Raw genomic sequence first — 23083 nt, 5'->3', positions numbered from 1 at the left:
CCAAACTGAGAGGGGTCACCACACTCCCTTCCCAATTACTTAAGCAAAAATATTACAATTTTTAACCCATTATTTCCTTCCATGTACAGTTTGTTGTTGTTTTGTTGTTTTAACAAACTGCATAGGAATAAGATCATTCTAGCTAGTATCCATTTATCTTGACTACTGATTGTCCCAAACAATGATACTTTTTGGAAATTAAACTTCATTTCACTAAAGTTAGCCAGTAGATTTTGCAAGTATCTGCATCTGAGTACAGCGTATGGTGACCACAAAACATGAAGCATACAGTTGGTATACACGATATTCTAAACACTGAATACATGTTTTTAACTAGGTATTTAGTGACTATCAGAGACATGAATATTAAACATTCCCCTATCAATTCCTGACATTTTCTACAAAATAGACCCAATTTCAAGCCTGAAACTGAGGCTTCTACCTTTAGAGGAGTAGAAACTAAAGTAATTGGGTACTCCTTAAAAATACACGTAACTACATGACTAAGATACTCATTTAAAACTTTTGCCAAGATAGCCCCTCCCTTCAAAACAAACCAAGACTGACTCACAGCCCTATTTTACTTAATTTTGGAAACAAAAAATTAAATTAAATGAATTCCTAAGCACTCTTTTCCTCTCTCTGTTCCCCCACCATTTAAAGCATTCGACCTTCAACCTGTGATTTGCCCCTTAAAAAATGGTAAAATAAAAACAAAAACAAAAAGAAAAACCCCTCAGTATCTCCAAGTTATCTGTCTTGGAATAAAGAAACTACTGGATTCAGGAATGATAATAACCACTGTTCTAACATCCTGGAAAACAACAGAAACAATGTCTATGGTCGTTAAGGAGCGGTCCTACTCTGCGAAACCATCCCACCTCAGATGATACTTTTCATCCGTAAGACCACCCCCCCCCCATTTGCTAGAGTTAACCATCTGAGCGAAAGGTTTCAATTTTGTGTCCCTAAAGTGGGAAACTCTCTCTCTACATAACATGTACCGCCCTCTGTGGATATTTCTACATGGGAGGCGGGGGGTGAGGGGAGCGGGGGCAGTAAAGTTGGTGGCAGGGTGAGGACAAAGGGCATTTTGAAACACCACTGAAGTAAATACAAAACGAGGACAGAAAGGGGGCTAAATTACAGTTCCCTCAAGTGGCTAATGGCAAGAAAATGCAGGCACCCTTGTTTAGCACCCCTAGGGTTCCTATTCTCCATTAACGCCCGCTGGAATGCGAAGCTGGAACCACCAGTAGGCAAGAAGCCCATCAAACCCCCCAAATGTCAGGCCACTAAGCAGCCTCCGGAATGACAGGCCGGTACCCCTCCCCCACCCCACCCCAAAAAAGGTCCAATCCCATAAGTGCAGGTCACTCTGCCCTCTGGGGTAGTTCCAGCCGGCGCACAGATGGGAAGACGAGAGGGGAAAGCCAGACCACCTCTCTTTACGTACACCCTCGGCTGGTGAAACAAAACAAAGACCGCCCTCCTCCTCCGGTAGCCACTACCCTAGCCAAAGAGGCTTTCCTATTTCCCGGTGCAGTCTGGCCTCCCGCCCCCGCCCCCATGACAAAGAAAAGGGACTTGGTGAGCGAGCGAGGCCTTCCTGCCTCCACCGATGGGGGGAGGGAGCTGCCGAGGTGAGCAGCCCCCTCCGCTCACCCGCGCTCCCACTCTCGGCCGGGAAAACTACCGAAAGCGGCAGCCTCCACCTGGGGAAGCCTGGTCTGAGATGGGGTCGGAGGTACCTTGAAGTAGCCGCCTTCGTAGAGGGTGTTAGGGGGTCCGAAGATGGCAACCTCCCAGTTGTAGAGGTCGGACTCATCCACCAGGGTGATCCGGAAGCCCTCCACCGGCTCCTCCTGAAGGGATTTCAGCTCGAGCATCAGGGCCTTCTGCGAACTGGTCATCTGCTGCTGGGCCATCGCGGCGACGGCGTCGCCGGGCCGGGGCCCCAGTCCTCACGCACCGGCCGGGCCGGACCAGGCCCCTCCCCTCCGCTCCGCTCGCCCTCGGGCGGCCCGCACCGGGCCCCTGTCTTCACACGCCCGGCGGCCCAGACCAGGCCCCAGACGGCCCGTGGGCCGGCCCGGTTCCTCCTCACACACGACGCGGGCCGGGCCGGGCCCTTCTCCTCACACTCGGGCCGGGTGGGGGAAAGGTGGAGAGAGTTAGAGAAATTCGCTCCGGGTCCCGGGCCTCCCCCCCCCGGAGGGGGCCTCAACTTGGCGGGGGGGGGGGAGAGGAGGTGGAAGCGGAGGAAGGCGGCGGAGGGCCGGCGATGGTGAGCGGACGGGGCCGAGCCGGCCCGGGAGCGCCGCGCTCGCTCGCCCTCTCGTTTCCTCCGGGGCCGCCGGGGCCGAAGGGCGCGCGGGGCCGAAGGGCGGGGGGGGGAGCACGGCACGCGGGGGTCTCGCGGCGGCGGCGGCGGCTGCGCGGGGGGAGGGGCGACGGCGGAGGAGGAGGAGAAGAGCAAGAGCGCCTCGCGCCGCGGGAGCGACGGAGCCGAGAAGAAGGAGGGAGGGAGAGTGGGAGGAGGGGCGCACGTCGGGAGGGAGGGCGGCTCTCGGCGGCAGGCGGCCCGACGCGACGCGCGTGCGCGCGCCCCTCCCTCCCCCGCCCTCCTCTCCCTCCTCCTCCTCCTCCTCCTCCTCCTCCTCCTCCTCCTCCTCCTCCCCCTCCCCCTCCCCCTCCCACTCCTCCCACTCCTCCCACTTCCCTGCCTCCTCTCCACCGCCCCGCGCAGTGGCGGCGCTTTGTGACGCCTGGCGAGTGTCCCCCGCCCTTAAAGGGCCAAGCGGCAGTGGGGGGGTCGAGGGTGGCAGTGGGGGTCGAGGGTGGCCAGAGGGGATGCCCTTGGCCCCAAAATGACGGCTGTGCGGCTTGACGCCGCGGTTCCAAACGCGCGCCCCGGAAGGGACCTCTGTCCTCGAGCTGTCATCGCCCTCCTCCCCACTACTTGTATCCACTGGCCTCCCGCAGTCATCCTACGAGCCCCAGATCCTCTGCAGGCCTAACCCCCCGCCCCCCGCGCCATGACACACAGTCCGTCGTCCCCGCACTCAGTAGGTGCTTGACAAGGATGTGCTGACAATGTGGGTTTTGTCGGTGCAAACAAGCTTCCTGACATCTCTTCTGCAGGTCCAGTCCTCATGCCATTGTGTCCTTGGAGAGCAGTGTGTCACCAACTTAGGGGGCTGGGGGGCAGTTTCCCATCCGAGAAATGGGGAAGGCAGATAGGTCAGTTAATACTTCCCTTCTTAACTACAAAGAGGAAGTTGTAGGAAATAAGGAGAGAAATAATAATACAGACTGAACCTGGGTTCTTGGCCCTTTTCTGTGTGATTTGGGGCAAATGCTCTAGCTATCCCCCAATTTACCCATTTGTCAAATGGCGTATTTGGTTGAACTTTGACCCCCTACAGATCTTTTCCGGCTTGAAAGTCCAACTTAGACCTGGGGGACTTTTAAGATAATCCTGGCAGAAGTGAGATGTAGAGGTCTTCAATCCCCATGATTTAGAATACCCCTTTCTCTTTGGAAGGCATGTCCTATGATAACTCCATGAACGTTTCCTAGAAAAGCCAGGATACTGTGAGAGTTCCGTACACTTAGAATTTGGGGATCAGAAAGATCCTTGGTACCAACCCCTGCTCCACCATTTACATTATAAGACCTCTTCCTTTTTCATCAGCTTCTGTAAAAGAGGGTTAATTGTGCCTAATAAATAAACAATTGTAAATATTTAAATGAGATCATCCATGTACAGAGTTTATCACTGGCATATGGTAAATGATCCATAAATAGGAAATTTTATTTTTAAAAAAATTTAAGGCAGGGCTTCCCTGGTGGCGCAGTGGTTGAGAGTCCGCCTGCCGATGCAGGGGACACGGGTTCGTGCCCCAGTCCGGGAAGATCCCACATGCCGCGGAGCGGCTGGGCCCGTGAGCCGTGGCCGCTGAGCCTGCGCGTCCGGAGCCTGTGCTCCGCAACGGGAGAGGCCACAACAGTGAGAGGCCCGCGTACCGCAAGAAAAAAAAAAAAATTTATGGCAAAGTTATTTTCTGGATACCACCCCCTCCATTTTTTAAATAGACTTTTTTTTTAAACAGTTTTAGATTTATAGAAAAATGGAGAAGATAGTACAGATAGTTCCCATATACCTGGTACCCAATTTCCCCTATTATTAACATCTTACATTAGTGTAGTACATTTATTACAATTAATGAACCAATATTGATATATCATTTTTTAAATAAATTTATTTATTTTTGGCTGCATTGGGTCTTCGTTGCTGCACGAGGGCTTCTCCCTAGTTGCGGCGAGCGGGGGGCTACTCTTCATTGCAGTGCACGGGCTTCTTGTTGCGATGGCTTCTCTTGTTGCAGAGCATGGGCTCTAGGTGCACGGGTTTCAGTAGTTGTGGCACACGGGCTCAGTAGTTGTGGCTTGCGGGCTCTAGAGCTCAGGCTCAGTAGTTGTGGCACACGGGCTTAGCTGGTCCGTGGCATGTGGGATCTTCCCAGACCAGGGCTCAAAGCCGTGTCCCCTGCATTGGCAGGTGGATTCTTAACCACTGTGCCACCAGGGAAGCCCTGATATATTATTAATGACTAAAGTCTTTACTCACATTTCCTTAGTTCTTACCTAAAGTCGCTTTTCTATTCCAGGATCCTATCCTAGATGCCATATTTAGTTTTCATGTTTTATTAGACTCCTCTTGACTGTGACAGTTTCTCAGACTTTCCTTGTTTTTGATGACCTTAAAAGTTTTGAAGAGTACTAGTCAAGGATACTGTAGAATGTCCCTCAGTTAGAATTTGTGATGTTTTTCTCATGATTAAACTGGAGTTTTGGGGTTTTGAAGGGGAGATCACAGGAGTAAAATGATATTTTCATCACATCATATCAAGAGCACATAATATCAACACGACGTAGTGTTGATATTGACCTCAGTCACCTGGCTGACAGAATATGTCAGCCACTCTTCTCCACTGTAAAGTTACTCCTTTTACCTCCTTTCTATACTGTACTCTTTAGAAGGAAGTCACTCTGCACAATCCACAATGAAAGAGCCCCTTCATTTTGTTGTTGTTGTTATTTTTTCTCAGAGATGAGGCCTCAGTATTTTAAAGAATCATTCCTTAGCCTCCCAACTCTATTCCCTCAGTTTTGAGACTAAACTCCACTGGAATTAGAGCGTATTTTAGTCAATTCAGCCCCTCCTCCCCAAAGGATGGTGTTTGACTGGTTCTGACTTCCCCTCTTCCACCATTCAATTTAGGGAGATTGCTGACCTGGAAACGTGGGAGATGATGTTGACACTTTTAATAGCAAGGCTGTGAGTAGACAAATAGGCAGAAAGTTCATCTTCAAAGCATTTCACCCACATAGACTCATGATAGCCCCACCCTGACCCAGAAGATGGCAGATCCCTAGCCTAAGTCACTGGAACATACACCTGGCACCCAGACCAGAAGCCTGTCTCTGGACTCAGATCAACTCACAAACTCATACTAAATATTCACAATGCCATGACCCTAAGATGGGTGACTAATAAACATATACCTATCTAGGAAGCTCACAGCCTAGTGTGTTAATGAGTTGCGTACTTAAGACTCCATACTCACATCAGAGGAACTCAAATTCCATGGAACTTGTCTCATGGCTTTTTATCTCAGCGGGCAAGACATTGTTTATTTGTAGGTTACAACTGTGTCTTATTCATCCCTGGATCCTCAGCAACCAGCACACTGTCTGACACAAAATAAACACTAAGTAATTGTTCTCATGGGCTCACGGCCAAGGGCAGGAAGATAATCAGTAACAACAACAAATCACAAATTGAACCCCACCCTCCACCCCTCCCCCCGTGTCTAATAGGGTCTCTCAGACACATGCTCAAGGTTATAAATTCCAGAAGGACAACAGATCTTTCTCATAACCATATACAAGCTACTATAATGTTTGGTGCATAGTGGGTACTTACAACACAAGGAATGAATGGCAGAGATAGCTTCCTAGAGCTTTCTTATAGTTTCACGACAGGTAGAGATTGACTTGACTGACTGGTGCCCTCTAGTGGCAAAGAAAACAGGACTTTCACCCCCTAATCTGTACGGCATCACCTAGTATTCTCCAACCAGGGCTCCTATAAAGAATCTATTACCTTTCTTCCAAAAAGAAAAGATGTGGAAATCTTGGTGAAATAACTGAGAGAGAGGGTTATTTTGCTTTATAAAGGTTAATTCTGACCTTATAGAATGACTTTTTTTTTTTGGCCATGCTGCTCGGCTTGCAGGATCTCAGTTCCCCAACCAGGATCGAACCCGGGCCATGCAGTAAAAGCCCAGAATCCTAACCACTAGGGCTCCAGGGAACTCCCTAGAATGACTTTTTTAAAAGAGTCCACCGTTTTTGTTTTTGTTTTTCATTCTGCATATGTTAATACATGTAAGTTTTGAATAGTGCTCTAAAGGAGCCTCAGTCTTCCTTTGATAACAACAGCTAACATTTGTTATGCATCAGTATGTGACAGGCTCTGCACATGCAGTAAACCTCATTTAATTCTCACAAAAATCCTCGACATGGTCATTACTAGAATATCTAAATCTTAGGGAGATTAAGAAAGTTACTCAAGGTCACCCAGTGAGTGAATGGCAGAACCTGAAGTTGAACCTTGGCCATCCCACTTTAGTGTGACTGCTTTTAACCACCATGCTGTAATGTTCCTAGTCTAATGTGCCCACAGCAATCTGTACATATCATATCACCCCGTGCTCTACTGCAACTATTTGTTTACATTTTTCTCCCAGCCTGTGAGTTGCTCTTAAGAAAGAGCCATTTGGGCTTCCCTGGTGGCGCAGTGGTTGAGAGTCCACCTGCCGATGCAGGGGACACCAGGTCCGGGAAGATCCCACATGCCGCGGAGCGGCTGGGCCCGTGAGCCATGGCCACTGAGTCTGCGCGTCCGGAACCTGTGCTCCGCAATGGGAGAGGCCACAACAGGGAGAGGCCCGCATACCGCAAAAAAAAAAGAAAGAGCCATTCATTCATTCAACAAATATTTATTGAGGGCCTGCTATGTGACAGGCCCTGTGCTAAATCCCAAGGATACAGTAGTGAATGAGACACAAATGACTGGGTCCTGCCCTCATGGAGCTGACATTCTAGTGATTGAGACAGAAACAGACAAAAACAAGAAATTAGTAGACAAATAACATTGCAAGTTTTGGTGAGTACTAATGAAGGTGATTGGGGGGGCTAAGATGGAAACTGTTGGGGTGGATGCAATGTTAAATGGAGGCAGGGGCTTCCCTGGTGGCGCAGTGGTTGAGAGTCCGCCTGCTGAAGCAGGGGACATGGGTTCGTGCCCTGGTCCAGGAAGATCCCACATGCCGCAGAGCGGCTGGGCCCGTGAGCCGTGGCCACAGAGCCTGCGCGTCTGGAGCCTGTGCTCCGCAACGGGAGAGGCCACAACAGTGAGAGGCCTGTGTACCGCAAAAAAATTAAAAATTAAAAATTAAAAAATTAAATAAATAAATGGAGGCAGGGTCAGAAGAAACCTCGCTGAGGTTACTTTTAAATGTAAGAGCAGGGACTAGCCTGTGAAATGTGAAGGCAAGAGCATTATTCCAGATTTCTGGCTTGTGATCATCATGTCTTATTTATCTTTATCCTTGACACAGCACAGGGCTGACATTTCTTAAGTATCATCCAGTGTGGAATGAATGGTTGACCAATCTCTGGCCCCTTTGGTCTTCCTCCGACTGCCACAGTGGTGCTTTCTCCTCTCAATCAATTCAAAGTCAAATCATGCTTCAAGACTTAGCACCAGCCCCATCTCCTCCAGGAAACCTTCCTTAAATATCAAAATACCCTTCAGGTATAAAGAAGGAAATCCTACCATTTGTGACATTTAAAGCCCCACTGATGAGTTTTTAAAAGGAGAGTGGCATGATAGGATTTTAGTTGCAGAATACTCATTCTGGTAACCGTGTGGAATGGATTGAAGAAGGACAAGACCACTTTTGTGAAAATTCCTTTAAAAGCCATTGCATAAAATATCCTATGCTATTAGAAGTTGGGATAGTGGTTACTGTTGGGGGGCAGTGACTAGACGGCAGAATGAAGGGAGATTGGCAAGGTGCAGGAAATGTTCTGCTTTTTTTTTTTTTTTTCTGGAAGCTGATTACATGTGTATGTTTGGTTTGTGAATATCCAAGCTGTATCCTTGAGATATGTGAATTTTTCTATATGTGTATTGTACTTCAATAAAAAAGATTAAAAGAAAAAGTTATTAAATGAAACTGTCCTATATTCCTCAAAACTGTTGTCAAAAAAACAACAGGGCTTCCCTGGTGGCGCAGTGGTTGAGAGTCTGCCTGCCAATGCAGGGGATGCAGGTTCGTGCCCCGGTCTGGGAAGATCCCACATGCTGCGGAGCGGCTGGGTCCATGAGCCATGAGCCTGTGCGTCCAGAGCCTGTGCTCCGCAACGGGAGAGGCCACAACAGTGAGAGGCTCGTGTACCACAAAAACAACAACAAAAACAAAAACAAAAAAAAAACCCCACAACAACAAAAAAACCTCACAAAAAACAAAAAAGGGAGAGCTAAGAAAATGTTCCAGATTAAGAGAGAGAAAAGAAACATGATGACTAAATAGATGCCTGATCTTGCACTGCGAAATAAAACGCTGCTATGTAAGGTTATTGGGATAATTGCAAAATTTGACTATGGACTTTATATAATGGCATTGAATCAAGGTTAAATTTACTGAATTTTATAATTGAATTATGACTACATAAGAGATAGTCCTTATTCTTGGTAGACACAGGCCAAAGTACTTAGGCATGGTTTTTAAGAACCATTGATTCTCAAATGGTTATGATAAATAATAAAACATAAATACACAGGGACTTCCCCAGTGGTCCAGTAGTTAAGAATCTGCCTTCCAATGCAGGGGACGTGGGTTCGACCCCTGGTCAGGGAACTAAGATCCCACATGCCATGGGGCAACTAAGCCCACGTGCCACGCAGCTACTGAGCCCGTGTGCTCTAGAGCCTGCACGCCACAACTAGATAGCCTGCGCGCCACAAAGATCCCACATGCCGCAAGGAAGATCCCGCCTGCCACAACTAAGACCCGATGCAGCCAAATAAATAAATAAATATTAAACAAATAAATCTCAGGCGTCTAAAAAAAACCATAAAGAGGAAACAAATTTGGTAAAACATCAACACTAAGTTATGGTGGGTAGGTGAAGGGTATATGGGCGTTCATCATAATATTATAGCAACGCTTCAGTAGACTTGGAAAATGTAATAAACTGGAAAAAAGCTGTTACATTATTCTAGGCACAAGATGATGTGATGCGCACCAAACTCGGCAGTAAATACAGAGTACAGTGAATAAACTCAAGATATACTTTGGAAGTGGAACTTACGAGATTGGTTAATTGATAAGATGAGAAAAGAAAAGGACTCACTGGCGTTAAGTAAGCAAACCCTCCCCAGAGGGCCCAATCTAGCCCCGCCCTTCCCCTTTCGACCCAAATGGAGGAAGTGAGGAAAAAGGAAGCGACCGCCAAGTTACGAGCATGCTTCAGGCCTGGCGTCGCAAGGAGGCCGTAAATCGGAAAACCCTATTTGGCCCCTCCCCCATAATGGGCGGCCCCGGAGAGTGACAGAAACCAATGACAAGCGACTCGTCGGGCACTCACCCTATGGCTCTTGAACTGGGTGGAGTCCTGTGCCACGAGGCTAGCTTCCGCTCTCCGCAGCAAAGCTGCCGCTCTGGGCTGCATATCTGACGCGGTTTGGGCATTTCTGTCAACGTGGGAAGAAGTTGTGCAGAGCAAGTGGACTTTAAACCCGGAGTGCGGGAGCAGTACGGGAGGGATGGGCTCCGCACATAAGGGAGCGCAGCATCGCGGAACTGCCGGGGAGCCGGAGGTGGGTGAGCCATCTGGGAGGAAGGAATGCGCAACGTGTCGGAGATGGCAGAACCTAACAGTTCTCTAGCGAGGGCACGAGAACGGTCCCTTCTGGAAGAGCCCCATTTCCCCTGATGCTTCCAGCCCAGGGTACCGAGACAATCAGAGCTTGCTAAAGGAGATGGAACTTGGCATTATCCGGATGGAAATAGTAAAGACAATTGAGCTGCTCTCTGTTTGCTAGCTCTACACCTTGAAACTGAAAAAAACCCCACCCCCTTCTGCGGCTTGGGTCTTTTTCTTGACGAAGTCCTCCTGGAGGTTGGACGGGATCTTCTTTCCTCTTGTGTCTAGTTTTGTGCTCTCCACGTGGTGGCGCTCCTGGAGCGCTACAGTAAGGCTCTCCAGGGTGTGGGATCGTGGAGGGGGGCGGGGCCCAGGGCTGTAGGGGAGAAGGTTTGGGATCCTGCAGCCCAGAGTTCGAAGCCTGCTCACAGTTTAGGCATACCAACTGGAACCTCTAGCTCACTGGGCTTCGTTCGGGTGTCCGTTTTCTGCTAGGATTATTGTGAGGATTGGATGATTTCACTGAGTGTGTCCTTCAGAGTCAGTAGGCTCTTCCATCATTGAGCACTTAATGTGTACTTACATAGTTTATAGTCAGGGCTTGCTGGGGCAGGGGGTGTGTGTGTGTGTGTGTGTAACCTGGCAGGATTTGGATAGAGCAAGAGTGGAGATGGCATTTGCAAAGTCCCAGGATTAACCCAGCAGAAGAGGAAGCTCCTGGTACTTACAAGGACCTGAGGCATTGCTTGGTGCATGGCCCAGTCAGCTACTACCCCTAGCAACTTGTGCTATCAGGTAGATGGGGAACCCTCAACTCAGGGAGATTTCAGCATAGAGCTCAGTAATGTTCTTTTCAGTAAAAGTTATTCTGCGTTTTACACAATCTGACTCCTATTCAAGAGAGCCCAGGAGCAGGTAAAGCCTTTACCCACATTCCTGTCATGGTGGCACATCAGGCAGTGGACGCTAGATATCTGTGATGTCACCCTGGGTTCTCCCTCTCATTGGCCACAGGTGATGGCGTCAGCTCTGGAAGGCATAGGCAAGGAGGGGAAGAAGGAATCCTCAAAGAAGCGTTCTGGTTCTCCAGTGGAGGGCCTCCTGCAGCCCGTGAAGCTCAGCCGGGCAGAACTGTACAAGGAGCCTACCAATGAGGAGCTGAATCGCCTTCGGGAGACTGAGAGTCTGTTCCATTCCAGCTTGCTTCGTTTACAGGTACCATTGGGTGGTTGGGAATTGGGTTAGAGAGGTGGGCCTGAGACACTGAGGCTGAAGTACTACTCACCCCTGCCACTTCTTACAGGTAGAGGAGCTACTGAAGGAAGTGAGGCTGTCAGAGAAGAAGAAAGAGCGGATTGATGCTTTCCTACAGAAGGTCAACCAGCGGATCATGAGGGTGCCCTCAACCCCTGAGACAGAGGTAAGGCAGGTAGTGGAGGGAACTGGAAAGCCCAGAAGAGGTCCTTAGGGGCCTTGTTATTCTCTGAAGGGGATGGGGTGCTAGGGAGCTCATTCTCACTGCCAAGAGTCTCAGCTAGGAGTGCAGTCAATTATGTGTTCATTCATTTAGCAAACACTTACGTGCCTTGCAGTAGTTGTGTTCTTAGGGTACATCAGTGAACAAAGCAGCCTATGTTCTAGTATTAGACTTATGGACGATAGATAATGAACACGACAAGTAAACTGTATGGCAGTGTTAGATGGTGGTAAGTACTATGGAAAAAGGAAGAAGAACAAGGTAAGGGGATTATGGGAATATCAGAGGGTGAGAGTGTTTGGCAACTTTAAGTAGCGTGGTTGAGGTAGGCCTTATTGAAGTGACATTTGTGTGAAGGAAGTGAGTCAGGTATATAGATATCTAAGGAAGGGAAGGGAAGGGAAGGGATTCCAGGAAGGGAAAATAGCCAACACAAAGGTTCAAAGGCAAGAATAGGTCTGGTATGATGAGTTGGGAGATTGGGATTGACATATATACACTAATATACATAAGATGGATAACTAAAAAGAACCTGCTGTATAAAAAAATAAAGTTAAACTAAAAAATTTTAAAAAAAGGGTGGGTCTGGTACATTCCTTGGAAAGAATGAGGGGAAGATAGAAGGAGGTAAGTTCAGAAAGGTTATGGAGGAGGGGGCATATTATGCAGGGCCTTGTGCACCAAAACCAGGACTTTGGCTGTTGCTCTGGATAAGATGGGGAATAACTGCAGGCATTTTGTTTGTGATCTAACTTCAGTATTAAAAAGTTCACCCAGGTTTTTGCGTTAAAAGTAGAATGGAGGGGGCTTCCCTGGTAGCGCAGTGGTTGAGAGTCCGCCTGCCGATGCTGGGGACATGGGTTCGTGCCCCGGTCCGGGAAGATCCCACATGCCGCGGAGCGGCTGGGCCGTGAGCCACGGCCGCTGAGCCTGCGCGTCCAGAGCCTGTGCTCTGCAACGGGAGAGGCCACAACAGTGAGAGGCCCGCGTACCGCAAAAAAAAAAAAAAAAAAAAAAGTAGAATGGAGGGGGACAAAGGTGAAATCAAGGAGACTAGTTAGAAACCTATTGTACAATGATCCACTGAAAAATGGCTCAGACTAGGGTAGAGTAGAGAAGTGGTCAGTGTCTGGATACCTTTTGAAAGTGAAATGGATGTTCTTAACAGAGATGAGTCAAGATGATTTAAATGTTTTTAGCTTGAGCAGCTAGTATGGAGTTGTCTTAATGGGGAAGACATGTTTATAGGAAGATCAGAAGTTTGGTTTCAAACATTTTGACATGTTGAATTTGAGATGTCTACTAGACATCAAGGGGACATGTTAGGAAGGCCGTCAAATTAATACGTGTCACTGTCTCTGTCCCCACAGCTGACCAACCAGGCATGGCTCCGGGATGGGGTTCGAGTCCCCCTCCACCAAGTGCCCTATACTGTGAAGGGCTGTTTCCGCTTCCTGCCCCCAGCCCAGGTCACTGTTGTGGGCAGTTACCTTCTGGGCACCTGCATCCGGCCGGACATCAATGTGGATGTGGCATTGACCATGCCCAGGGTGAGGTTCAGAGTTTGGGGAATGGAGAGGTCTGCCATTTCACCACCTACAAATCCCTCGATCCCTCTCTTTTTCCCACCTCTCGCTTGCCGGGGCATTGAAATCTGAATTCTAAATCCAAAGAACAGACCACTGCAGTTGTCCTGAGGGAGCTTAGATTTGCCATTTGGAACTTTGTCTTCCTCATCTGAGTTGTGGTATTGCTAGCCGTGGCTTAAGCATCCTGGCCAGCAGATGGGGTTGCCAAGCTTTGACCTTGGCTTCATCTCGGCCCCCAAGTTCTCCAACAACGAGGACTTAAGTGACTGAACATCTCTCTCTTCTCCTGACCCCCTCCAGGAGATCCTACAGGACAAGGATGGGCTGAACCAGCGCTACTTCCGCAAGCGTGCCCTCTACCTGGCCCACTTGGCTCACCACCTGTCCCAAGACCCACTCTTTGGCAGTGTTCGCTTTTCCTACACCAATGGCTGCCACCTGAAACCCTCGCTGCTGCTGCGGCCGCATGGTGGGAGGCATATACCGGGTGGAGGGCACCTCATGGGGTGACAAATCCAGTGGGGGAGGAACTAGGGCCTCAAGTCCACGGTGAGAAGCTTGGGCCTCAAGTTGGACGGGAAAGGTGTAAGGCCCTCAAATGGGGAGTGGGGGTGGTGTGGGTGGTACAGGGGCTCCTCCGGCTCCAGGGGGCTGCAGGGTCTCAGCATCTCCCATCTACCCCCAGGGAAGGATGAGCGTCTGGTCACTGTCCGTCTGCATCCATGCCCTCCACCTGACTTTTTCCGCCCGTGCCGCCTGCTGCCGTCCAAGAACAATGTGCGGACTGCCTGGTACCAAGGGCAGAGTCCTTCAGGGGATGGTGAGTATCAAGGTGGAGTTGGAGGGAAGGGTCTTGCGGGGACTTCTCCTCTCACGACTTCCCCTTTCCTCCCACAGGTAGCCCAGAGCCCCCCACCCCCCACTATAACACATGGGTCCTGCAGGACACAGCCCTTGAGTCCCATGCGCAGCTGCTATCAACCGTGCTGGGCTCAGCCTCGGGGCTGAAGGATGGTGTGGCACTTCTGAAGGTCTGGCTGCGGCAGCGGGAACTGGACAAGGTGAGTGGGGACTGGCCCAGCTTCCCTGCCTCACTGAGTGGTGGGTTGGCCCTGAGCTCCGGCCTTTCCCTCCGTCTCCCCCTCAGGGCCTGGGAGGATTCAGTGGGTTCCTTGTCTCCATGCTGGTTGCCTTCCTGGTGTCTACACACAAGATCCATACCACCATGAGCGGCTACCAGGTCCTGAGAAGCACCTTGCAGTTTCTGGGTGAGGCGGCTGGACTCGGAAAGGCCAAGGGCCCCACTCATACCCATCAGGGATCATTCGATCTCTGGTCCTCAGACAGAGGAGCAAACCGAATCCCAGAGGCAGGCAGTTGCAGCCACCTGTCCGGAGAGTGGGTGTCACGAGGGCTGGGTCCCTAGGGAGGGGGATACCTTCTGACACACCCACCTTCTCTGGCTCATTTCAGCCAGTACAGATCTGACGGTCAACGGGATCAGTTTGTGCTTCAGCTCAGATCCCTCCCTGGTGAGTAGGGCAGTGCTGAGTCTGGGCAAGGCATCCTGAAGTTAAGGCCCAGCCCTGACTGGCTTCTCTCTCCCCCTCCCAGCCGGCCCTGGCTGACTTCCACCAGGCCTTCCCTGTTGTCTTCCTGGACTCCTCAGGCCGTCTCAACCTCTGTGCTGATGTCACTGCCTCCACTTGCCACCAGGTACAGGTGTCGCCCACTCCTGGCTTCCCCAGATGTCCCAGCCCAGACCCTGTCCCTTCTGCCAGCACCAGAACCCCAGAAACTCCTCTCCAGAGACCTTTGGTCAGGCACGTCTCTGGGTCTGGGCCCTGTGTTCCGTAAGGGGAGGGGTGCAGTGCTGGTGGTCTCACGCGGGAGTTCCCTCCTTACTCTGTGGCCCCAGGTGCAGCACGAGGCACGGCTGTCTATGGTGTTGCTGGACAGCAAAGCTGACGATGGGTTCCAGCTGCTGTTGATGACTCCCAAACCTATGGTCCGGGCTTTTGACCACATACTGCAGTAAGTTTCGGGGTGCCAGGATATGCCAGTGAGTCCTGTATCCCTGGGGCTAGTGATGGGGCAAAGGTCCTCAGGCAAGTGCTCAGATAGATCATCCTGGGGGTGGGGGTGGTGATACTTGGGACCAGCAGTACCTGATTCCCCCTCATTGTCCCTCTCTGCCCCCCCAGTCTCCGTCCACTGAGTCGCCTGCAGGCAGCGTGTCACCGACTAAAGCTGTGGCCAGAGTTGCAGGATCATGGTGGGGACTATGTCTCAGCTGCTTTGGGCCCACTAACCACCCTTCTGGAGCAGGGCCTGGGGTCCCGGCTGCACCTGCTGGCCCACTCTCGGCCCCCAGTCTCAGAGGTGAGATGGTGTTGGTTGGGGAGTTTGTGGGACCGAGGCGGGTGGACCCAGGGTCCCAAGAGATACAAAAGACAAACCATCCCTCTCACTAGAAAGTGGGTTTCCAGACCAAGCTGTGGGATGCTTGGATTGAGCTCAGCCTTTCTACATCCTACAGTGGGACATCAGCCAGGATCCACCGAAACACAGAGACTCCGGGGTCCTGACCCTGGGATTGCTCCTCCGGCCTGAGGGGCTGACCAGTGTTCTTGAGCTGGGTCCAGAGGCTGACCAGCCTGAGGTGAGGAGCCCTGGAGTCTGAGGGGTGATTTTGTCCTGTCTTGCATTGGAAGGAGTGGAGTGGACTGTCCTCATGCCACCTGGATTGAGGCCTGTCAGGAGACTTCTTTCTTTTTTCTCTTTTTTGCAAGATTTATTTATTATCTATTTAGTTAGTTTATTTTTGGCCGCATTGGTTCTTAGTTGCGGCACGCGGGATCTTTGTTGAGGCATGCAGGATCTTTCATTTTGGTTCACGGACTTCTCTCTAGTTGTGGCGTGTGGGATTTTTCTCCCTAGTTGTGGCGTTCAGGCTCCAGGGTGCATGGGCTCTGTAGTTTGCGGCACGCAGGCTCTCTCGTTGAGGTACGCGAGCTCTGTAGTTGTGGCACGCGGGCTTAGTTGCCCCGCGGCATGTGGCATCTTATTTCCCCGACCAGGGACTGAACCCACATCCCCTGCCTTGTACGGCGGATTCTTTATCACTGGACCACCAGGGAAGTCCCCTGTTGGGAGATTTCTGACAGAGCCCTTCTTTATTGATCTCTACCACTACCCCTTTCCTCTTCCCAGGCTGCTGACTTCCGCCAGTTCTGGGGATCTCGCTCCGAGCTTCGGCGTTTCCAGGATGGAGCCATTCGGGAAGCTGTAGTCTGGGAGGCAGCCTCTATGGCCCAGAAGCGCCTTATTCCCCACCAGGTGGTCACTCATCTCTTAACGCTGTGAGTGTTAGCATCTGAATGCCAGGAGGTAGCCATGGGCTGGGGAGCCTTTTAGGAGGGTCTGGCCCAAGCTTTCGGGGTGAGCAGCCCACATCCAGTAGCTCTCGGCATGGCCCCCAGTGCCCACACTGTGCCTGTGCCCCTTTTCCAGCCATGCTGACATCCCAGATACCTGTGTCCACTATACGGGGGGCCTCCTGGATGCACTGATTCAAAGCCTGAAAGAGGTAAGGGCCCTGCTTCAGGGCTTGGGTTAAGGCTAGGGACTGTAGAGTAAGCAGCCTGTGTGGCTGGATTTGGGGGTGGGGATGGGGGTGGAGAGCCCCATCTTAGCCAGGCTGCACTTCCCAGAGCGTCCAGCAGGGGACTCCCTGGCTCTGCAGCAGCAGCCTGAGCCATGGCTGTATCCCAGGTGGTGGGGCTCTTCTGAAAGGTCGTGCCCTCCTGTCTTTCTTTTCCCTCTCAGACCTCCAGCACAGGTGAGGAGGCCCTGGCAGCTGCGGTGCGTTGCTACGATGACCTCAGTCGCTTGCTGTGGGGACTGGAAGGTCTGCCGCTGACCGTGTCTGCCGTGCAGGGAGCTCACCCAGTGCTGCGCTACACTGAGGTGAGGCGCAAGGGGCAGGGAGCTCTTTCTGCATCGTGACACCCACCTCTGCTCCACTCACCCGGTATTCTCCCTTCCAGCTTCTTGACTCTGGGCACTCCCTCCCAGTCCCAGGCCTCTTCCTCAGCCCCCCTTCTTCCATAGGTGTTCCCACCAACCGCAGTCCGGCCAGCCTACTCCTTCTATGAACAGCTGCAAGAGCGGGCCTCACTGTTGCCCCGGCCTGACAAGCCCTGTCCAGCCTACGTGGAGCCCATGACTGGTGAGGGAGCTCTTGCGAGGGGGTGAGAGGGACTGTTCTCACCCCAGGCCGCAGGCTGAGGCCTCTCACTCTTCTCCACAGTGGTATGTCACCTGGAGGGCAGTGGGCAGTGGCCGCAGGATGCTGAGGCCATACGGAGGGTCCGGGCTGCCTTCCAGCTGCGCCTGGCAGAGCTGCTGACGCAGCAGCATGGGCTGCAGTGCCGCGCCACAGCCACGCACACCGATGTCCTCAAGGTTCGGCTGGTGCAGGGCAGGGATACCCAGGGAGGGAGGGGACAGGGGTATCAGGGTGGCCCGCCTCCCATGCCATCCCCTCTTCCAACAGGATGGGTTTGTGTTCCGGATTCGTGTGGCCTATCAGCGGGAGCCCCAGATCCTGAGGGAGACGCGGAGCCCCGAGGGGATCATCTCCTTGAGGGACACTCCCGCCTCCCTCCGCCTTGAGAGGGACACTAGGCAGTTGCCCCTGCTCACCAGCACCTTGCATGGGTATGGCCACCCCCACAGGCTCTTATGTCCATAGACCCTTTCCTGGCCCCATTCTGCTCTCCTGGCCATCTGTCTCGCTGGAAGGCCGGTTGGAGAGATGAGTTCTGGAGTCAGGCAAGTGCCAGAACCCTGGCCCTGCCACTTCACTGGCTGTGTCCCTTGGGCAGGATTCCCCCTCCCCTCAACCTTATTTTTCTCACCTGTAAAATGGGAATCATGCTAGGACCAACCTCTTGGGGTACTAATTAGGAAGATGTGAGATGATACGTGTAATGCATTAGCACAGAAGCCAGTGTTGGGTAAAGTTGAGTAAGTAGCAGCAGCGGGGCTGAAACACTGTTCTTGGGCCCTGAGGGCCTCACTGTCATGGCCACTACCCTCCTCTCCCCGCAGACTCCAGCAGCAGCACCCAGCCTTCTCGGGTGTGGCTCGGCTGGCCAAGCGGTGGGTGCGCGCCCAGCTCCTAGGTGAGGAGCTCACGGATGAGAGCCTGGACCTGGTGGCTGCTGCCCTTTTCCTGCACCCTGAGCCCTTCACCCCTCCCAGGTGATTCCCTCCACCTTTCCCCTAGCCAGGAAGTTCCACTGGGGCCAGCTTTCATCCCCTGTGCTTCAGTCCACATGGGAGAGGTGGCTGAACCAAGGGACAGAAGGGGTTCTAACCCTTGCAATCCACCAGGGGGGCCTAGGCTCTCTGGGCCACGGGGGGCCTGGGCATGTGTGACTGGCCCAGATGCTTTGCTTACCCCTTCTTCTCAGCTCCCCCCAGGTGGGCTTCCTTCGGTTCCTTTTCCTGATATCAACCTTTGATTGGAAGAACAACCCCCTAATTGTCAACCTCAATAATGAGCTCACTGGTAAGTGGTAGGATCAGGGTCGGACTAGTGCAAGAACTACCCTTTGTGGATTGTAGAATAGGGCAGGCAAGGGTTTTCCCTGTCAGTCTGTTAGGTTTTCTCTCTGCCTCCCCTATCCCGGATATCCACTCCTGACCCTGACTGCCTGGGGGTAGGGAATTATTAAGGAGGAAGAGGACCAAATCAAGCCTTTAGGGAGCTCCAAGACTGTAGAGATATGGTTTGCCCACGTGATGATCAGAAACACAGCGGACTGGGGATGGTAAGCAGGCTACTTGGGGGGCTGTGAAGGGAAGAGGAGAGAGGAAGAGGGGCTCTGAACACCAGGTGAGAAGTCTTACGGTGGGGAGCAGGGAACGGTTCAGGCTAGAATACATGCCCAGACCTCTTGGGTCCGGGGTCGGTGGCAGGGGGGGGGGTGGTGAGTGATGATTTCTGGTTGTAATATGAGGAGCTTCTGGTCCCAGCAGAGAGGAAGGTATCAGCTTTCTAATTCCCCAGGTGTGTGGGAGCCCAGGGTAGGAAGGGGCCAGGGGCAGGCCTCAGCTTGTGCAGGCCCAGAAAGCAGACTAGGGTGCCAGGCAGTGGAAAATTCTGCTTCTGGTCCCAGGCTGGGAGTTTAACACCCTGCCCAGTTGAGGCAGATGCGGTGTCCCTTTCATCGCTTTTGCCATTTGGGGGATGTTGGAACGTCCCTGTGATGGGCAGCTGCTAAGTGTACAGTAGGAGGACCCAGGGCAGTAGAGGGTGTCTGGGGGGAGGAATAGGCTGACCCAAGACCCCCTCTCCTCCGCAGCGGAGGAGCAGGTGGAGATCCGCAGTGTCTTCCTGGCAACCCGGACAAAACTTCCCGTCATGGTCATCATTACCCCCCAGGATCGCAAAAGCTCTGTATGGACACAGGATGGACCCTCGCCCCAGGTTTAATTTCATTCCTGCTCCCAAATGTGTGGTTTTCTCCCCCAAGGAAAAAGCAGGCCCAGCCTGAGCTATGAGAGACCTGTGGTCAGGTGTGACCTTTCTGATGTATGTGTGTCCCCCAGATCCTACACCAGCTCATGGTCCTGGCAGCCGAGGCCTTGCCTGTCCTAGAGAAGCAGCTAATGGATCCCCAGGGTCCTGGGGACATCAGGGTAAGCCCTGGGCCCAGACTGACTCCACGGGCTCTGGGGACGCTGCCTTTGAACCATGGAAGTCTGGAGCTCTAGGGGCCCCTGTCTGGTGAGACTGAATCCAGAGAAGGCGTTGCAGCTGCCCACGGCGCCTGGCAGTGGGGGAGCCTGCAGGAGAATCGGGGCCCTGGCTTCACACTTCTACCCTGCTCTCCTCCTGGGGACCCAAGCTGCCACCAACTGGGTCTTGTTGTTCCTGCCTTCAAATGAGCATTTGGGCCCATAGTGGGCGGGTCAGACAAAAGGGAAGGGGGGAGCCAGAGTGGGCATGTGGAGGGGTTTGTGGTCCAGTTCCCAGCTCCCAAGTGGGCACTACCCCTCCTCAGACAGTGTTCCGGCCACCGTTGGACATGTACGACGTGCTGATCCACCTGTCTCCCCGCCACATCCCCCGGCACCGCCAGGCTGTGGACTCGCCAGCTGCCTCCTTCTGCCGGGGCCTGCTTAGTGAGCCGGGGCCTTCCTCCTTGATGCCCGTGCTGGGCTACGATCCTCCTCAGCTCTACCTGGCGCAGCTCAGGGTAGGTCCTCAAGGGCTGACTGACCCTGGGGAGGGGACATCCAGGTGGAGCTGGGGCCGTGGGGGTGGCTCTCAGGTGTCCACCTGTAATCTTGTCTCTGTCCTGCCTTTTCCTAGGAGGCCTTTGGGGACCTGGCCCTTTTCTTCTATGACCAGCATGGCGGAAAGGTGATCGGTGTCCTCTGGAAGCCCACCAGCTTCCAGCCCCAGCCGTTAAAGGTGAGCTGGCTGGGGACAGTTGTCTGTTCCTGAGTGTGTACATGTGTTCCACATGGGCATGTGTGTCTGTGTGTGGTTCCACGAGTGACCCGGTGGCGGGTGTGAAACGTGTTTTGGTGTCTCTGCGTGTGCCTCTCGTGACACCTCCATCTACATTTCTCTGATTCTCTCAGGCCTCCAACACAAAGGGGCGCATGGTGGTGTCTCAAGGTGGGGAGCTGGTGATGGTGCCCAATGTAGAAGCCATCCTGGAGGACTTTGCCATCCTGGGCGAAGGCCTAGTCCAGGCTGTGGAGGCCCGAAGTGAGAGGTGGACCGTGTGACCTCCAGCCCAGGAGCAAGCTGTAGATGGACAACAGGACTGCAGACCTCTGGAGCAAGATGTCAATGCTGTGACCACCCTTGCTGCATGTGGACCGTCCAAGGAGGGCTTGCTGGCCCGAGCATGCTGAATCATCCCCAACAAAGCCCTGTCCCAGTTTCCTGTCTGATGCCCCAGCATTGGGGCAGGGGCCATGGTGTCCTGTGGAGCCCCCTGAATGAACCCAGGAGATCCATCTACTTGTCAGCCTGGCCTGGGCCTTTTTTATTTTTTCCTTCCCAGGCTGCTCCCAGAAGCCCGGAGAAGAGGCTGTGTGCCCAGGGCTGAGGCTCTGTCCCCACCCCTCTGCCAGGATGTGTGCCTCGACCTCAGTATGCCCTTCGGTGCATCGTCAGGCCTTTTAAATGGGGCTCAGAGAAGGTGTGGCACTGCCTGAGAGTCACAGAGCACCAGCACTGAGCAGTGGAGAGGGGGCTACGTGGGATGAATACACCGCATTGAAGGGGCACAATGCCCTCCTGGGTTGGTTCCACTGCATCCCGGGGTGGGGACATGGAAAAGCACAGAGGACAGGAAGGGGCTGGGTGGGTGAAGGGGTGAGGGGGACTGGTGGTCCCCCATCCAGGAGAGATGCAGAAAGCACTGATTGCTGCCCTGGCCTCTGGTGTCTGACCCCCTCAGGCTCTGTGCTCCTTCAGTGGTGGTGCAGAGGTGAGTGGGACCCAAGACCTGCTCTCCAGGAGCTCCCAGTGCCCTGGGGGAGGGGGTGCTGGTTCCTTTCAGTCTGGTCCACACCCCCTTTGCAGCAGCCTCTCCCTAATCCTGGCTTTTTCCAGACTCAGCTCAAACAGTGACTCCTCCTTAAGCGCTTCCTCGCCCTCAGCCTAAGGTGCACTTTCTCTCCTCTGAAACATTAGAGCAATTACTGCCTGTTCATTTCTCTTTGCAGTCACGTACAGTGGCATGAACTCCCTTGTTTTAAACTGTGATTTAAAATTAAATCATCTAATTTCCCTATGTTATTGGCTTGTCTGCCTTTTCTGCGTGGTTTTGACCTTGTCTCCTACATGTCAGCTCTTTGAGGGCAGGAAACATATTTGAACAGATTTCATGGCACCTAGTACAGTGCTCTGCCCAAGTAGGATACAGGTGTGTGCAGAAGGGGCACCTGGCCCAGGCAGATGGAGGACAGGGCAGGCCACCAGAAGACTTCAAGGAAAAGAGAATCATGATTTGTGATCTCTGCCTAGAATGGGTAGGGTTTTGATGGTGAAAGGCCTGAGAATTAAAAAGTTGATGTTGGGAATTGCTTGGCAGTCCAATGGTTAGGATTCCACACTCTCACAGCTGAGGGCCCAGGTTCAATCCCTGGTTGAGGAACTAAAATCACTCAAGCCATGCAATGCAGCCAAAAAAAAAAAAAAAAGGTTTATTGAGTGCCTGCCTAATAAGATACCCTTTGTTATTTTTCATATCTTACATAAGGAAATTGATTATATACCAGCCCTATGAAGTACCTGCTTTTCCTCATTATCATTTTCTGAATGAGGTCAAGTTCAGCTGCAGGTGGGGGCTTGTTTGTAGAGGGACTTGGAGGTCTGGCTATCTGGCTTTATCCTCAAGATGCTTAGCCACACATGGGAACTCTGGTTTCCAATTTTGTCCCAATTCTGTTAGTCTTTGTGAACCTATGCCAGTCCCTGCCTGTCACTGTCATGGGACAGCTTGGCCTGGGGTTGAAATTAGTATAGGGAATACACTGATTGGCTGTGTGAACTGTGTCCATCTCTCTCCCTGTGCCATTCATTCATGTACTCCAGATCTCAGTGTGCCAGGCTGTATTTTCAGTGAGATACAAGAGATGCAGTCCCAGCCCTGTGGTCGTCCCTGGCTTCTCAGCTTTCCTTTTTCTTAGTCCCTCACATGTGGCAGTCCCTCCGTGGACTCTGGGGAGGGGCAGGGGGTACAGGCTGGTTTCAAACCATCCCGTTTCATCCCAGGGTCAGCTTCAGGCTCGTAGCTTCCTTCACAACTCCAGTGCAGGCAACGCGTGGGATCTGCCTCCTGGTAAGCTCGTGGCTCCAAGAAGTGCAGATACCAGTCCCAATCAGGGGAAATGAGCCTTGGCCCTGCTACCTCCCCATGTGGTCCTGGGCAAGTCACTTTCCCTTGCTGGGCTCAACCTCCCCATCTTTAAAATG

At 52.4% G+C, this 23083-nt stretch overlaps 2 protein-coding genes across 3 annotated transcripts in view; one reads left to right on the top strand and one right to left on the bottom strand.

The window, feature by feature from the left end:
* The window catches only part of UBE2R2 (ubiquitin conjugating enzyme E2 R2), a 95783-nt gene extending 93230 nt beyond the window's left edge, over window positions 1-2553 (bottom strand). Inside the window, exon 1 of the mRNA XM_060014897.1 lies at window positions 1752-2553. Coding sequence (XP_059870880.1) covers window positions 1752-1928 — 177 coding nt within the window. The 5' untranslated portion in view covers window positions 1929-2553. The remainder of the gene's footprint in view (window positions 1-1751) is intronic.
* A 7252-nt stretch (window positions 2554-9805) lies between these two features.
* Window positions 9806-21893, top strand: NOL6 (nucleolar protein 6). Of its 2 annotated transcripts, none has more exons than XM_060014895.1 (26): window positions 9806-9958; window positions 11020-11220; window positions 11309-11425; window positions 12853-13032; window positions 13372-13540; window positions 13757-13891; window positions 13969-14132; window positions 14219-14339; window positions 14545-14603; window positions 14686-14787; window positions 14990-15105; window positions 15276-15453; window positions 15611-15733; window positions 16285-16433; window positions 16585-16660; window positions 16900-17040; window positions 17185-17302; window positions 17384-17538; window positions 17630-17793; window positions 18187-18339; window positions 18552-18649; window positions 19446-19570; window positions 19693-19782; window positions 20148-20342; window positions 20459-20560; window positions 20734-21893. In XM_060014895.1, the coding sequence occupies exons 1-26, from the start codon at window positions 9905-9907 to the stop codon at window positions 20881-20883; spliced, it is 3435 nt and encodes a 1144-aa protein (XP_059870878.1). In that variant the 5' UTR covers window positions 9806-9904; the 3' UTR covers window positions 20884-21893. The 2 variants fall into 2 exon arrangements, with proteins under 2 accessions (XP_059870878.1, XP_059870879.1); XM_060014896.1 differs by lacking the exon at window positions 9806-9958 and adding an exon at window positions 10083-10150.
* The last annotated feature ends 1190 nt before the right edge of the window (window positions 21894-23083 follow it).

Source organism: Delphinus delphis, chromosome 6, assembly GCF_949987515.2.
Source record: "Delphinus delphis chromosome 6, mDelDel1.2, whole genome shotgun sequence".
NCBI lineage: Eukaryota > Metazoa > Chordata > Mammalia > Artiodactyla > Delphinidae > Delphinus > Delphinus delphis.
Note: the sequence above shows the minus strand (reverse complement) of the source record. Positions and strands in the feature narration are given on the sequence as shown.